At 35.6% G+C, this 17,915-nt stretch overlaps 1 protein-coding gene across 6 annotated transcripts in view; it reads right to left on the bottom strand.

Annotated features, from left to right (window-relative positions):
- The window catches only part of DIAPH2 (diaphanous related formin 2), a 192,492-nt gene that overhangs the window by 95,726 nt on the left and 78,851 nt on the right, over positions 1-17,915 (bottom strand). For all 6 annotated transcript variants that reach the window (XM_050310768.1, XM_050310767.1, XM_050310769.1 and 3 more), the window contains 2 exons: positions 15,801-15,930; positions 2,296-2,419 (listed from right to left, as the gene is read on the bottom strand). In XM_050310768.1, the coding sequence (XP_050166725.1) occupies positions 2,296-2,419; positions 15,801-15,930 (254 nt within the window). The remainder of the gene's footprint in view (positions 1-2,295; positions 2,420-15,800; positions 15,931-17,915) is intronic.

Here is a 17,915-nt window from a genome sequence, read left to right as displayed (position 1 = left end):
AATTCAGAGAATATTTTAATTTCCCCCCCCCCTTTTTTTTTTCTAACTTTCTACTTTGTGTTACAGCAGAGCTGTAACCCTGAAACAATCAAGCACTAAGAGAGATGGTTCAGCTGAAAATTCTTTGACCTTCTCATCTCAGTATGTGCCATCAACAAAAAAATCTTTCACCAGCTGTAAAACAAAAGCAACACTTACTGAAGACCAGGGTACAATTTTTTTCACGCTTAACAACTGTTCTTCAATCTAATAAAAAAAAAAAACAACCAAAAACAGGAGTGTGGAAAACTTTAAAATGCTAAGTGATAAGCAGAAACAAATTTGAACATTTGATATAAAGGGAGATGACTTTCTAAAAGAGAAACCCACCACTTATCAGGTCATCTATTAATTATGCAAACATAAATCCTCAGGTAGAATCAGTTCATTTCTTACAGGCTTATCTCTTTTGTCAGGCCACCAAATTCACTAGTTTGATAAAAGCTGGCACTCACAGTTCCAGGTGCCTATTTTAATTACCTCTGGTTGGTAATCTACCTGTGACATCAAGGTACAGGCAGTGAAGTTAAGCTGCCCAAGAGATGTGAAACAATAATTTTCAGAAATTTCATAGGACTCTCCTATTTTTGTCAATACAAAGAAGCATCAGTACATTAATTTTTTTTAAACTCTTCTGCATTGTCAGACAATCCTTCTTCTGTTAAGAAACTCTGGTGATAAACTGTGAAGAGGAAAAAGTTAAATAATACCTCTTTGACTCTTTTTTCTCACTGAACTATCTGAGTGATGCCCATTGTTTTTATAAAAAGAATACAGAGGTAGCAAAACAACAAAAGGCAAAGCATTTACTCAACACAACTGAAATATAATTTCTATAGCCTGTAAACCAGAGCTATCAAGCTTAACAAGGAAACACAATTGTGAAGGTGCATTTCAGGACACTGTTTTCATTTCTGAACACAAGTGGGGTTGAGGTAACAAAATTGAGCCCTCGCACAGGGTGACAAGGCAAAGGACAATGGACAATTACGAAGCAATATTATAAGTTGTTCTAATATGAATGCATCTCAGGCAAATGAGGTGTTTTTTTTTTAATAGCAGAGCTGATAACTGTGATTACTGGTAGCAAGTCTCTTAACCTTGCAAGTAAGACAAGGTGGAAGAGAATATGTAAGGAATAAGAAACAATTTTCCACTTAGTCAGGAGTTGTCTTCCTTAAGCTACTTTGCTGCAGTCTTGTCAGAAACTTAAAATAAATCCATACAGAGAAGATATTAAATAACTCCTAGTGAAATTCTGTCACTGAATCCATTCAGACAGTAAATCCTGCTAAAACTGACTTTCCAAATACACAGGAGTTGGGAGAAGCTCTTCGATACATTCACCTGCTAAACATGATGAGTAGCTGCAAATGGCTCCTTTTTCTTTTTCCTCCTTTGAAAAACACACAAACCCAAGACTTCTGGCTCATTACAGTAAGAAAGAAGAGATGTCACAAGAACTATCTGAGCTTGATAAATGCACAAAATGCCTTGGATTTGTCCACACGTCAAATGCTTCCATGTATGTACACAGAAATGTGCTTTGTGCAAAATAAACACCTATGAATTTCTTTTCAGAAAAAAAGGGCTTCTGTCTAGTCTTTATTGCAGTTTTGTGAGCTTCTTGTATCAATAGTACTCTCTACTTCTTACTTTATACTTTGGAGCAAAACTAAAACTGGTTATAGGAAAATTTTGGAGAGAAAGCAAGTTAGACAGACATCATGTGGTATTCTCCCACAGACTTTTTAAAAGAACAAACCACTTGAGTGCAAAAAATGTCAATATTTCTCTGAAACGATCTGTTAAAAATGACATTAGAACCATTAACAAAATTATATATATACACTCTGCCCTTTAAAAAACACATGTGAAGCTGAAATACTATCAACTTTGCTGATATTTTTCTAAAAGTGATTCAACAAATATTATTAAAATGATTCCTTAAGGCAAAAAAAAAAAAAAAATCCCCATATTACTATCTCTGAGAGTGGTCACTATAACGACTTGCTTCCAGAAAGCTCTCTGGTTTGCCCCTTGGAAGTCTGATAATAGATGTTTTAGGTTCTACTCAGTTCTTTGAGTGTCTTTCTCAGTTTTCTTACATCCAGCATGTTCTCTGATGCTTTTTTTCTCTGCTCTAGAATAAAGGTATGAAAGAGGACACTTAAAACCTATTTTCAAGTGCTGTAAACACTCAACCGGATGAACAAAATGTTCAGTTCACCAATGAGGACATTCAAAAAGGATATGCTCATCTTCTCTACAAACTTATCGTTTTCATCTTGTGTCTTAGGGAAATTGTTAATGTCATTTTCTAGCCGCTGGATCTGCTGGTTCATGGAATCAAGGTTGCTCTTCAGAGTCTGGGCTGAAACTAGGAAAAAAAAAGACAATGAGTAAAAAGTTTCCAGATTCAAGAAAGGGTATCAGAAGGGGAAAAAACAATGTCAGTATAAATAGTCTTAAAGAGAATGATTCCATTAAGTAGACCCATATTTTTCTGAATTACTGCTCATAAAAATCCTACCCTTCATAAAAACTAAGTGAAACTATCTACTGTAATATACCAGATCATCATATTTAACATTGAAATGTCACCATTTAATTCTACCATTAGTTCTAATTATTCAATTTCTATTTAAATGTATGGTAAAAATCCTAATATTTCATTCTTTTAAATCTAATTCAAAGACTAAAAACTAACTAGAGTTCAAAAAGATTTTACCTTATTAATGCATGTACTTGGTTAAATTATTATTAATGCTTATTTCTGTTACAGGAATGATTTAAGGAATAGACATGGAGGAAAAAAAAAATTAAATATTTTTCTTACATTGAAATTAAACTGATTTCTAGAACCCAGAGCTGTGAAACCCCATGTTAATAGCAAAGGTAGGTCTGAATAATAAAAGCTCCTGGTAATCAAACTGAAGTAAAGGACTCAGAGTGCAGTACAGCAGAAAAACCCTGAAGAGACTACTCAAAGAAACCCTGCTTACTGTGTGACAAGCTGTTCTAGTGTAAGCCATTATTTCTGTAATTTGTAATAAACAACCACTAATTGAGACAGCATCTGAGAAATCATGACAACACAACGTTGAAGGTAAAGTAACACCACACGCAAAGAAATTCCAGAACAGGAGTAAAAGTGACAGAGCCTCTGCAGAGAAGCTCCTGGTGTAATTTAACTACAATTAAATTGTAATATTAAAATTAATTGAATGCCTAATATTGAGTTTTGTGCCGTAATCCATGAGGTTCACTTATTCTTAGTTCTATCATAAAGAGCAATTTGACAAATGCTTCCTCTTAATTAAAAGATGCAATTCAAAACCCAAGTCTGCCTTCCCTTGTCTCCTCCTGCACAGCTTACAAATCTGTGCTTTCCAGCACAAGCAGACAATCCCAACAGCCCTTTCCCCCAGGAGCACTGTAACACCCGCACCATTTCACCTCCATCCTCTAAATCGAATGCTTCAAGTACCCTTTACTTCAGAGCGAATTTATACTCTACGAACTACTCAATCTTCAGTGGCAGTGCATATAATCGGGTCAATTCTTGCAAAGACAGTGTCACAAACAACTTCTGATGTGTGGCACCAGAGGTGAGAACATCCAGCACGTTCCCTGCTCCTCAGTAATGGCCCAGTCAATGCTTCGATCGACTGCAGGCACCTGCCCTCCAGAGCCAAAGCTGAAGGGCTGCATCCAGCTAACCCAGGCATTCCTAGTGCAGTCAAGATCAGCACATAACTTCCTTTTTTAAGGGCTTTCTGCTTCTTAGTATCTTTTCATGGCAAGTGATTTGTCCGGAAGTTCCACCAAGTATTTTCTAAAGAACCGTTGATTTTTCTGCTTTCTTGTAATTAAAAAAAAAAAAAAAAAATTGTGCTGTGACTACGTGAGATTAAGCAGTAGGAGGAATTTGAGTCAAGATGGCTTGAAAACCAGTATATAAGAAATAAAAATCTGGCAAATAAGGAAGCAGTTCCGAGAACAAAATCAATTCTCTATTCTTTGCAAGTAACAACTCGCATCAGCCATAACATCGATTTCACGAGCACATTCAAATCCATAAGGCACCAATACAGCTGCCTTTATCACAGCCATTATCTCGATTTTATTTTCAATTTTATCAGTTTTATACTGGGTACCAAAGGGACTATTCATCTTCTAATGTTAAAATTATAGTGAAACAGTTTTTAAGCTTAATTCAACTTGGGGGGGGGAGGGAGGGGGGAAGGTGGAATCTATACTGACCCCAGCATCCTTGCAGTTATTAACTTCACATTCGAGAGTTAACCTTTAAAGCAACCACTAAAACAGTTTGAATAATAAACATTAGCAAATATTTCAGGTTGTGGTTGCATTAGTTTAATCATGTGATATTATGGTCAGAAAGGAGTGCACATTTTTGCTTGAAATTAAGAACTTGAATTACTGTAATATTTTTCTCAAGTTGGATGAGGACACAAGCAACAATGAAGGAAATGCTACAAGTGCAAAGTAAATTAGGAGAATGCAAATGGTCATTTTGTTCATAAACAGAACAGCAACTGATAAGAAAAGAGGCAACATAACGTGAAGTTTAAATGTTTTCAGCAATTTGAAAATAGAAGTTTAATTTTCGTCTAAAATTTAAAAGTGCAGTGAAATTCAGCACACAATGACAAACAGGAAGTCTTAACCTTTGTGATTAACATGTATGGGTAGAGTTTTTAGTAACTCTGTTCTATAAAATTAAGTACAGAAAACACCAGATTAGGTGCATAGTGCCTTGGAAAGTATGAAGGAATTCTATCCAATCAAGAAGGTTGCATCCTATAGCTGTGCTTCCCATAAGTAACTTTTTAAATTCACAATCAATTATCAAAAAAGTAGTAGAATATGCAATTCTGTTCACTTTTTTTTTTTTTTTTTTGCCTAGCCCAGGTAAATGCACAAGTTTCTGTTCACACAATTTATGAAGTTGTTGTTCTGCAAGACAAACTTAACGAGATGACAGAACAGGAAACATATATATAGACTATAATAAAATATCTGCATTTCCTCCCATAAACCCTTTTATTAGAGATTTACTACTTCAGTAATGTGTAGAGGAGGCAATATGAATTCCTTTTACTTTCAGGGAAAATCATGTAAATTTCTTAAAACTCTGGCAAGGTTTTAATTTATGAAAGCATAAATTCTACTTGCAGCAAAAGCCATTCCTTTAAAATCATTTAAAAATGCACATACTAAACAGCCTGTCCCACTGTAAGTTGGGGTTCACAAGAAAATGGCTTGTTCAACTTCAATTTGCCCATCATTCCACATGAAAATGAGTAGAACTCGTCTAAAAAATCTACATGAAAGGTAGCATTTGATCTTCAGTGGTACACAAATACTGTGCAAGGACTATTACTGGGACAGCCTTTCTCTAACAGGCAATCCAATATTATTTAATATTGCAGCAACCAATACACAGATATCTGATTTCAGGGTAGGAACAATGAGGTGAGCACAGAAGATAAGGAAAAACAAGGAAAAAAAACAACCCAGCATCAACAACCAGAAAAAAACCTGTCCATAATCCCCAGACAGGCTGGGAGGAGCAAACCCCCCAAAAAAGAAAGCAGCCTAGAGAATGCTTGGACATTTATTTCCCTGTTTTAGTAGTAAAGGTAAAATATTAGCCACATTTCAAAAGTAAAACAAATAAATATCAGTGAACAACCCACCTCACCACCCTCACAATTTTACAGGTAAATGAAGACTCCCATCAACAGTGAAAAGGTCAGTATTTAAGAAATGGCAAAGTTTGAGAAGTCAAAGGAAAGTCAAATTTGCTGACACGGAATAGTGGAGACAAATGGTATAAGTGAGTTTACAAAAGGATTATTTGGATTCCTATGCAACAGGTTCATAAACATATCAAAATAAACAGACAAGGATGTAACACTTAATTTGTCTCCGAGAATACGTGCGGGTAGTGGGGAAAACAGCCTGAAGGAACTGCAGTGTTCTCCCCATACCATGTGCCTAAAAAACCCACATAAACCCCCAAACTTTATATGGCCCACCTTCAGAGCCAAAGGGAGGAAAAAAAGGCAGTGAGGTTTCCCTAGTTGAGCCCTATTAAAAGCCTGACTTGCAGAGAGCACCAACAGCTCTAAGGTGGAAAGAAATACAGCATGTTTAATGTGTGTACCTTGAACCACTGTGAAAAAAAGGATTTATGAGACAGAGAAAGAAAACCAACACGTGTGTTTCAGCTTCACTCCTTGTCCCACAGAATCACTACAACATATGGAACTAGTATGAATAAAGTGAAGAGGAAGTGATGTGTATTAATATATTGTTCAGATTATTTTTCATGTCAGTGGAAGACTAATATACGCACGTAGATCTATCAATATTCTTTCTGCACAAGTACTGGATGAAACTCCGTTAATCATGCATCATTAAATCTGTGACTGATTAAAAGATTATTTTGTATATTCTTACTTATTTATAAGAGAAATCCACACTCACTGAAGAGACAGCACAATGTTATTTTGACACAAAGGTGATAATAATTTCCTTCACGTTATTGTTTTCCCTATATTAAATTCTGCTCTACAAAAAAAACAATGCTATCCACTTATTTTGGAGAAAGCAGTTGCACAGTCTGCACGCTAAGGAAGGCTTAGTGAGCGTCTGCTTTAGTCCTAGAAAAATGCTCCAAGCAGTTAATCTCCTGTTGATGTTGAACACTAGCTGGTCCCTGTAGTCAAGCTAAGCATTTTGTATTTACAGTAATACAGCAACAGTACCAAAGGACAGACTAATCCTTTCTAAAATAAGATTGCATCAGACTGAGTCCTCCCCACAAAAAGAGTTGAAATGATACATTTTGATTAGGTGCAGTATCTCTTGCATAAGAAATTTGAAGGGTCTCTGATCATGATGCAAAACTGGGATGGCCATGTCCATGGTTAGCAAAAACTCTGAAGGGAGAACCAACAATATAAATTACTTCAGTAAGCAAACTAAGTCAGTATGAAGCAAATGAACTCGTGGATTTTTAAGTCTAGACAGTATTTGTACCATAACTGCGTTCTGAGCATACTAATGACTATTTATTTCTTACTGCCTGAGGGCAGATGGAAGTAGTCTTTCACAAAAGACTGAAAAGCAGTTTGAGGGGAAATGGGTGAGCAAGTACATAATCTTCAGGAATTACAATCATTGATTACTCAATTCATACTAAGTAAGTTTCTATTTATTAAGACAATAAATGTTCTGTTGGAGTTGGCTGAGCAGTGCTGCTGCAGCCTAATGGAGGATTGGGAGCAGCTCAGTGTGTGTGTACCTCAGAGCATGCCTGTGTATCATATGTGTGTGCAGACATAAGAACATGTACAGGAATAAATACATCTCACAGGGATACATACACAGGAACACATTTCTATATGTACTTTTGAGTGATACAGGTGTAGCATGGTAACTCTGATAGATACTGTGATATACCTGCATCAGGCAAAACAACTCACATCTGAAGCTTCATGGTTGAACAGCTTCCAGATTCAAAAGCAGTACAGCTACCTCAGCATATTATTTCTCAAGTAATTAACATGGAAAAAAAATAAATTTGAGATAGCACATGCATTATTTCCTTTATCAGAAAAAAAGGTCTTTGCTACATGCCACTGTGACAGACTTAAACAAACTTCAACAGTAAAAATAACTCTATATTGAAATGCTTTCACCAGGAAGGACACTGAACTTAATCATTAGAATTTCTGAAGAAGAAACTAGAGGAGCAGTCAAGACAAGTGAGATCAAACCAAACCTGTTACTGATAACAACCAAACACTCCTGTTTTGACCTAAACATCCGTTTGTAACAATACTTAAGCAGAAGTAAAGAAGAATTGAAAAGTACATAATTAGGACAACAGTGTCTAAATTTCAAAGGATAAAACCAACTATGGTAAAAGAAATTATTGTTAAGTTCATAAGCTTACAAGTGCTTATGGGGTGGAGGTTTAAACATCATGGGGCCAAAGGGAAAAAACAGAGAGTATCTTAACTAGCATGGGCACCTGGTCATCCTTTTCTTCCAAAAAATGGGAAAGCTTTCTGACACCAGGTACTTGTGCCTAACAATCAAAACATGATGCATAATAGACTATTTTACCCTGTGCATCTTACACAGAATTTTCCCTGAACCTTTTAAAGTTCAAGAATAACAGCAGATCTGCCCAAATGACAATGTTTTGCTTATATATTATGACCATGTCCTGTAATGTAACTTGACGAAGCTTCAAAACAGAATTTTTAACAGATAGATTTCACACACAGATGTGCATCTGCACTTCTCATTTGCATGCTAAGATTTCCTTCCCCAGCAGAGTCTCTACATTTTAGTTGCCTTCTCACAGTACTGCTATGGAGCAGTAAAGAAAGGCAAGACACCACTATGCTTCACCTTTTTAGACTCCAACAGTAACTTCATTACCTCAGTTAAACAAAGATAAAGCAACTGTACACTGATTTCATTGTCCTGTCCATTTGCAAGTAGAGGTGAACCACAATTTTAATGTAAAAGCACTTTGTAACAAGTCCAGCCCCAAGTAACTCCTGGTTTAGAGTTTAATGAGAGATTCAGTCTAAGGCACTAATTATCTCTCAGTCCGAGGTGATGTTTAATGAGCCATGTATGTGCACCAGCTCTAGATAGCAATATTCTTCTCCATCTTTATAGAGAAGGAAAAGATACTTATCCATCTCTACCACAAAAAAATCTCAACTGCAATCAAAACCTAAAATCATCACAGCTTGTGATGATCACAAACACACATCATAAATGTTTACAAATGGATATGACATTTTTATAGAAAAAATACATATATCTGATACAATTCAAGAAAAGGAAGGCACAGAGATTTTAAACACACATCTGGTGAAGAACTGCACCACACAAGCTAAAATGTTAAAACCCACATTTCGGGTATAAACAGATTTTCAGCTTCCCAGCACAACGATACCAGGCATCTCAAGTGAGGAAATTTAATTTAAATATTACACACACTGAAGTGCAAATGCCATGAACAAGCTTGCCTTGGTGAGACAGTGGGAAGATTTAAAAAAAAAAAAAAAAAAAAAAAAAAAGGCAAAACGAAAAAACAAAACCAACAACCAAAACCATTGCTTGTTCGGTCGAAAATCAGAAATATCATAAGCAGCATGTCTTCTCTCCTCTGGAGCCAGGAAATCACAAACAGTGCTCATGATCCCAAAACACTCAGTATATTCATAGAACAAAAAGAAATGTCTGTGGGTAACTTATTTTTAATATCAGTGTAAGCACAGAACTGGGCTCTCTTTTAGAGAATCAATCAGCTTGTCTCAGCTCCAGCAATTTTGTGCCCATGTACATGTTACAAAAACAAAAAAGGAATTCTGATGCCACTATTAGGGCTAAGAATCACCTATAAATGACAGGCAGCACATTAGGAATGCCCAATGCATTGCCAGTAGCATTATCAGAATAAGGCAGTTGTAAAATCTCCTTTCCAAAGCACAGAACAGAACAAAGCCATTCACCTCCTAAGTGATCCTAGACAAAATCAAATCCCCCTCTTGTTTTGGACAGGTCATATCACCTAACTCATTATTTACTCAAAATTGTTTTACTTAAAGTCAAATTTATTGTCATCAAAAGACCAGTTTTCTGAAAAGAAAAATATCTGAACCTGTAATATTCCTTCTGGTTGAATCCTGACAACTGTTATACCTATTTTTGTGTCCTGCATAAATGCTGTGTGTGCCAACTCCCTACTTTCCCTTGTCAACAGCAGCCTTTCCTCCAACTTCTCACATGTACCTCACTGAGTTGGTTGTAAAAAATAGCATGTTGTAAAATGTTTTTCAACTGAACTGACTTTTCATATTACAAATAAAAATCTTTTAGAAAGCAGATGTCCCAATTTTAGAAAAAGAACCAGAAGCATTAGATCTGTTGGGTGAGAATAGCACTGCATTCAGCAGCATTCTCCTGGCAATATGGATATTACCTTCAGAGCAATCCAGAAACTTTCTGTACTTTGATGTGAATTTAATTACAAATGTCTTTCAAGGTCTTAAAAGTTGAGTTAATTTTGAAAACAGGTCTTATAATTATAAAATCAGTATCTATTAATTGAGCATAAACTCCTAGCAATGGTATAAGGCAAATTGCAAGTGAGGCAAAGGGAACAAATAAACAGAAAGTAAGCAATATAAAAAGGGGCAAAGCTGTTGTCACATAACCTGCTGTTGTTACTAAAATCTCAAAGAAGGAGTTGTGCAACTTCATCCAACAGATCTCCCTTTACACTCTCAATTTGTATCAGGAGTTTGGCCTTTCAAACTACCTGAACTGAACCACTTCCAGAGGTGCAACAGCTTTCCCCACAGCAATGGAAGTGCAAACTGAACAACAGATAAAGAGGAAAAAAAAAGAAGAAAGTGCCATTTTATAGCTTTCACATCTCTCTAGTGGCCTGTATTAAGACATTCTCAATGGACTGGAGAACTTAAGACATTTAAAGCTATCTTCAATTTTGAATTAGTTTAACTACAGCCAGAAATTCTTAAATGCTTTCATTTCTTTAATAAACAACAACCCATGAGAGTAATTTGGACTATTCTTTCATTTTGCCCTTGATATTTACACTTCAGGGAGAGAAGTAGAGCCTTAAAATGCAAGCCATACAAAAAACTGCTTAATGAAGGATCCAACTTATAGCTTCAAAATGTAGCTTCAGAATTCAGAAGTACCAGGATTCTGCACACCATTTATTACATTTTAGATGACAGCAACTAAAAAAATCCTCAAAACCTTCACAGACTGAGAAAATTCACTAAGCAATTCTGCAGAGTGTAAGCCAATCCAGAATCCCACTGAGCCTCCAACAAGTTATCTTTCCAAAATTGTTCATTGGAACTACAACACAGGAACTATCTATGAAGTTTCTGCTTCCCTGTCTCTCCTCCCTGACGCCTGTCAATGAAGGAGAACACGTCTGTCGGGAAACTTTTAATGAGCTGATGCACAACTACCACCAATATGGCGATGCTCTATGTAAATACAGGAGTGTCACAAGAGAAAAGAGTCTTCAAGTATTTGATCCACCTGACTGTGTGTTTACTACAGTCAGAAAAACACAGAGAGATCCTGACAGTCCAATGTTGCAGCTTAAGTGAATGAAAAGACTGACAGAAGTCTCTGTACAGTGCAGGACTGACTTGTGATTATGCTGTAAAATGCCAACTTCAGACTCTATTAGGGAGAGAAAAGTCACAGATGCAGCATTAACTTTCTCATGCCAGAAGGCATTGTCTGTTTTGTACCCTATAATGTGCCAGATTGGGTAAAATCTGTTTCAGCAATTTAAACTGTGCAAGGTGGAAAATGTTGCAGATCTCTTTGTTAAAACACCGTTTCTTCTACTGCAACAAGCTATAAAACTTTTGTTAGACAAAAAAATAGCTACTTATGAGTATGTTTTAAATTGCTACACTTTAAAGTGACAATGGCACAGAAAGCATTAAAATTTTTGCCTCATTCTAAACTTATGACATTAAATCACAGTGAAGTATCTGCGCAAAATTTTAAAATTAATATTTTATTACATTATTTATAATAATATATTAAGTAGATACATATTTGCATTCCACAGTGCTTCTGATTGCTAATGTGCTTTCTAGAGAGATGCCTCAACCATTAGAACCATATGCTTGCAAATTAAAGAAATAAATTTCAGTGTCAACATGAGTGAGAAATCTGTGTTCCTGTTATTCGTCCTTTTTAGTCCACTACACAGACTTAATTCATCCCCCCAAAGCACCTTTCACGTGATTTTACTCAGAATGACCTTTGCTTCCTCTAAGAACACTTTGAACGAATTAAGAAGTGGAACACTTTCATATCAGGCACAGAATTTGGTATGTTAAGTGCTGAAAAAAGCCCTCATTATTTCTGAGAGAGACTATTATATATATATATAAAATATATACCACATTCACAATTAAGCTCAACATGACATGACTCTACACAGCCCAGTAATTCCCATTCTTGGTAGACAAAAAGTAGGTAACAGGGATATCAAGAACTATTAAACTTTGGAGGAACTGGATATGATGCTCAATGAATAAAGACATAGTTATGGTTTATCTTTATGTTTTATTATTTACAGGTACAATGTTTAAACTATGGACTGTGATTTAAAACTGTTGCTCTTAAAATCTGAAACTGTTATTATAAAATACATGGCTTATTTATTTTAATCACCTTAAAACTCCTTTGAGTGTCAAGCCCCTTAGAAATCATAAAAATGAAATAGGTAACACACAAAATTAAGTTAAAATATGTTACTTTTCTAAGAAATTCCAAACTATACTTTTAACAACATGACTGTGTCTAGAAGTCCCAGACATGTTATCTGACTTGTAAGGTACCTCCTGGTTTTCTTTTGAAATTTTGGTTTACTGAATTCCAAAAAGGGATGGGAATTCACCAGGTATTTAATAAAAATCACAGTTTATAAACTGGTAAGAGCAAATACCATGAAAGGAAGCAACTGGAACAACAAGTGAACAAGGTAGAGACATGAAAAAAAGGCTTTGCATAGTCTCAAAGGGAACAAGAGGAAAGGACTGTAGACTGGGGGAAGATCACTGCCATCAAAGAATGCAGTTCATCCCAGTGTTGTGATTTTTTTATTGGTTTTCCTTTCACAGTCTGCTACACATAACAAAAAATCTTTTTCCAATGATCTCGATAGTTAATCAGTTTGATCTTTGCTTATACTTTCCACAATAAAACTGTTTCCTAATTTATTTTTCCTTTTCATAAACCCCTAGGCTGATCTTCCATCTTTAAAAAGATCAAATATTTTATCATACCTAATATCAGATTATGGAAGATTTTGGTACATGCATGGGCAGTTCATCTAATCCCATTGACCTTTTCATATTAAAATCCAGTTTTATTCTTTATCTGCTATTTGTTATAAAAAAAATAAATCAGCTGTTGTTCAGATGCTGGTTCTTTATTCTTATATGAAAATTAAAGTCAAACACCACTTACTTTTTATTTAAGTGGAATTGAGAACATGCACCCAAGATTTAAAAGAAGTCGAATGTGTAAAGTTTTTTATTTGGAATGTTATGTACTGTTCAAACCACAAGGTTGCTTACTGGCTAAAAAGTAAGAGCACACATCTCAAGCAATCAGACTGCCACCTGCTTAGCTCATATTTCCTTATTTAAAATTCATGCAGAGTTAATATTTGCTGGTAGATTTCTTTCTATTTTACGTATAACTAACTGATGCCAATGCCCTCGTATCCAGCCAATTTATTCCAAAAGAGGTTTCCCATAGGAAAAATAAACCTAACTGTTCATCCCCAAAATCACTGGTTTATAAAACACCAAACAATGGTGGAATCTCTTCCACACAAAGCACGTGAACTTCCAACACAGAAAAAACACCACATGTGACAGAGCAGATGAACATTACAATTAACATGTATCATGGGGAAAAGTTAAAGCAAGTTGCACAAATCAAGTTTATTCTGCCAAAAATCTGCTTTGCTACAGAAAGCAAAAAAGGGTTGAAAGGGAAGTTTTGGTCATTAAAATTGAACAGTAATTTATGCTCTGCTAGAAGTCAGTGTTCTTTATAGGAAATGTAATGAGCTTTTATCTTAGGGAATGAAACAAATCTAACTGCAATAAAATCTTTTTCATATGTATTCTAAGCATCAGGATTATTAGCAAATTTGCTCCCATTAATATGCTTTCTCTGTTTAGGATGCTACAGTTTAATCTAACTTTACTGACTCCTCTGGTTTAATTCCTGAAGTCAACTTAGAGAACATCAGAGGCTTTGAATCAAACTATAAAAATCTCAAAGCTCCAAGGTCAAGTGTCAGCCACAGAAGAAAATTCATAAAAGATCATCAAAAGTGGTTGGTAAACCATAAGACTTTATAAAGAAAGGAAGAAAAAGATTAAACTTTAAAAAGTCACCTCTAGAGAAGAGTTATCAAATACTAGAAAACATTTTTGGAATTTAGGTAAGATGCCAAACTGCTACTTGCATAAATACAATTAATGACAATGTTACTCGACCACAAAATGATAGATCATTTTGAGTTGGAAGTGATCCACAAGGATTATTGAGTCCAACTCCTGTCTCTGCACAGAACAACCCCAAGAACCACACCATGTGTCTGATTGTTCTCCAAATGCTTCTTGGACTCTGTCAGCCCTGGTGCTGTGACCACTGCCCTGGGGAGGGAGCCTGTTCAGTGCCCAACCACCCTCTGGGGGAAGAACCTTGGCCTAATATCCAACCAAAACCTCCCTTGACACAACTTCATGCCTTCAAGACCAGGTCCAACACTGCCCCACAACAGTGCTCAGGTAGAAGCAGCCAGTTGGGTGCTCTTTACCCATGCACCTTTATTCATATACATGGTACATTCAGGGCTGTGATGTACAAGTTGTCACTTCAGTCTGTGCATTAAAACACAAAACCATCCTCAGTCCTCTACAGAAGATCAGTTCCATTTTGTCCATGCCAATGAAGAATTCAGCAGAAAAGAAAAAAGTGAGGCATGGAAACATTTAATCAATAAGAATAAAATTCAGTTTACATGGAGGAAAAAACCCCAACCTGGAAAGGGACACAAAAGTCTGAGAAACAGCAAAAAAATTCTACGATAAAGACACTCACATAAAGCTGTGAAGAAGTCTGAGTTGAAACAACAACAAAGTTTGGTTGATTGATGAACTATTCCCCAAGTCCTTGGGGAAACAAGAGTTCTGCTCTCACTAGGAAGAAGTTCAAGATAGAAGAACACAAACTGAAAGCAAATGATGGCCTAATTAAAAGAGCGTCTATCTAACAGCTAATCACTGCACTGCAGAGAGACACTGACTGATAACACTTAAAAGGAGACAAAAATTTGCAAACCTGGATCGACTTAGTGGAAATGTGTATCCAGCTTCTTCTCCCTCCCCTTTTCCTTCATATATTCTGGTGCTCCCCCAAGTATTTATCTTCTGATGAATCATTAATGCCCAATCAAAACAAAAGTTTGTGTTATCTTCATCAAGCACTATCACCTACCTTCACCTTTGACAACTCAGCAACAAATATGCAAGAGAGCACAGTCTATTCCACATGAAAAATGTCCAACAAATGAACTGAGCTTTCTATCACATTCACCAGCCTATGCTGCTGACTGACCAAAAACAGTCAGTACCAAATACTGACTGGGTAGTACAATTGAACTACCTCTATTTCATATACAGCCCAGGATTTTTACAAGGTATATTTGTTATTCTCTATCAAGTGCTAAAACAAGAACCTTGCTCTGTGTGAATGCACATGCACACACACGGTGCTCACTCTCAAGCAACAAGACTTCAAAGGCTTAAGAGTAAACTAAACATTGTAATTATACTGCTGACAAAACTTCTGCGATGTGATTTTTTTAAGTATCCAACCGAAATGCACTCTATTATTTTCACAACCTACTTCAGAAGAAGAGGAGCTGTTTTACTACTGCTTTTTCCCTCCTCACTTCTCCTAAGGTCAATAAAAAGCAGAAAGGCACCGCCTACGTGGATTATCAATGCTTACAGATTACATAATCCAAAAATCCCAAAGAAATGTTGGAAGCATTTAATGCCAAAGCAAACAACTATTACCTTTAGGCGCTTTATCTATTTGCTTACCTTTACTTGCACTCTCAACATGCTGTAATTCATCTGGAAATTTTAAGATGTCCTTGTAATTCTCTTCACAGATTTCTGCCAGAAAATGCAAGAGGGTTGTTTTCTGATCTGTTGATTTAGTATCTCGAATCTAATGAACATAGGAGAAAGAAAAGAGAAAAAAAAAATTTTTTTTTAGTAATATGTTTAAATAAAGTGAATACTGCAGAGGTAACTCATTAGCAACAAGTTACCTACACTGGTTGCCTGTAAATGAAACAAATGATTTCATAAATGAAATTTCTTGAATTCTTTATAATTTAAGGCTATGAAAGGAATCTACCTTAGGCAGTACTTTTAAAAAAAAATTAATTAATTTTGATGAGAACAAAACCTCAAGATAGTCCATAAAGTTCTCAGATTTTAGCACTACCAGTTCAGAATGCTCCCTGTGATAAAAAAAAAGCTGTGAACAGAGATTAAAGAGAACAGAATTTAGTTCATTCCTTCAACGCCACAACTGCCAAATCTCTAAAGGAATCCCTCTGAAATGCTGCATAGCTGGACATCATGCTAATAGTCAGAATTTGCACTTAGACCAGTCAAGTTAAAGTAATTCCTTGTTGTAAATCCACAATTTCTTCTTGAAGCAAAATTTAAAACATGCTGCTTTAGCCTAAAGACTTTGAGACAAATTCTATACAGACACATGGAATAAAAGCACCCCACCTTACAGGAATATAGAATGACAATAAAAAAGCAAAGCTAATCCTGACTGCAGGTAAAAGGAGCTTAATACATCCAGGTTTATTTATGAAAAGCTGCAAGAAAACTGTGCACAATGTGAAGTAACACATTCTCACTGTGCATATTTTCACTATCCTCTCAACTGCAGTACACTTTTTAGTGGTCTAAAATAAAGCATTATTCTTGCAAATGACAGGCTAATGGTGAGAGTCTTGAGTGCATTAACTGCTGGAATCAGTTTCTTATTAAAAAAAAATAATTCTGAAACAATTGTTAAAATATAAGGCCAGTGACAAGTTTCCAAGTAAACTTTTGGCTAAATTGCACAGCAGAGTGCAGGTGTCTACACAACGGAACACCATGAACGTAAGAGAATGAGAAAACAAATTTAAAATCAAAATTTATTAGTTTGCCCACTTTTATGCAGATACAAAGAATGAATGTATGAGTTGATTGAAGATCTAGTGGAAGTCAAGACTTCCTCTTATTCACAAAGGCAATGGAGTAGGTAGTACGTAAGAGTTTGAGTTTATTTCACTTGACATAAAGAATTAAGTAATACGAATGTTTCTGCAAAGAGGTGTTTTAAAGCCACATTCCACTAACTCATCTAGTGCAGTTCTCATACATAAGTAAGCTACAACATACACAACAAATGAAATAAAGGATTTATTTAAGAAGAATACACAAATGCGTGTGTAAAATCTCCTATTTGTTTTCTCATTCTCTAAATCACTTGAAGTTCTAATTCTATAATCCTCATGACAGGCTTGCCATCGATGTTCAATTTAATAGAGGTCTTTCAGCTTTAAGGATTACCCTGTTAAGAATAAATGAGTGCAGTGGAAAAACAGGCTTTTAAAAATATAAGGTATTTAGGCAATTAAGAAAGCAATTTAATTCATACCAATTCGGCGATTAAAGACTAAACAATGCTCAGTAATGGTATGCAGTTAAAGGGCTTTAATGTGTTATATACACAGAAGTTCTTCTGACTTGAAAAAAAAAAAATAGATTTAGTGGCTAAACATCTGCATAGGAAAAAAAATTGCATTTCAATTTGTCTGTGAACAACAGTAGTGGGATTTGCAGCCTTTGATCTCTCTGACATCATCAAGTGGATAAAGCACTTTTTTTTTCTAAATGGACAAAATTATTTTGCTTTCAAATTACAACAGAAACATGTTTTGTCACCAACAGCAACATTGTATCAACAAGAGTCAGTATTAGCACCCTCTGTCTTGTTTAAACTTTGAGTAAACATTTGCTCAGATCTTAAACACCTCTGTCAAATTCACTTCTTTGGCCCAATCATAAACACATCTCTGCTACATTCATACTTATTTTTAGCACAACGCATACAGATAGTTCTGTTTGATCTTTAGAATC

The sequence above is a fragment of the Myiozetetes cayanensis genome, unplaced genomic scaffold (assembly GCF_022539395.1).
Source record: "Myiozetetes cayanensis isolate MyiCay16 unplaced genomic scaffold, myiCay2020 scf15, whole genome shotgun sequence".
NCBI lineage: Eukaryota > Metazoa > Chordata > Aves > Passeriformes > Tyrannidae > Myiozetetes > Myiozetetes cayanensis.
Note: the sequence above shows the minus strand (reverse complement) of the source record. Positions and strands in the feature narration are given on the sequence as shown.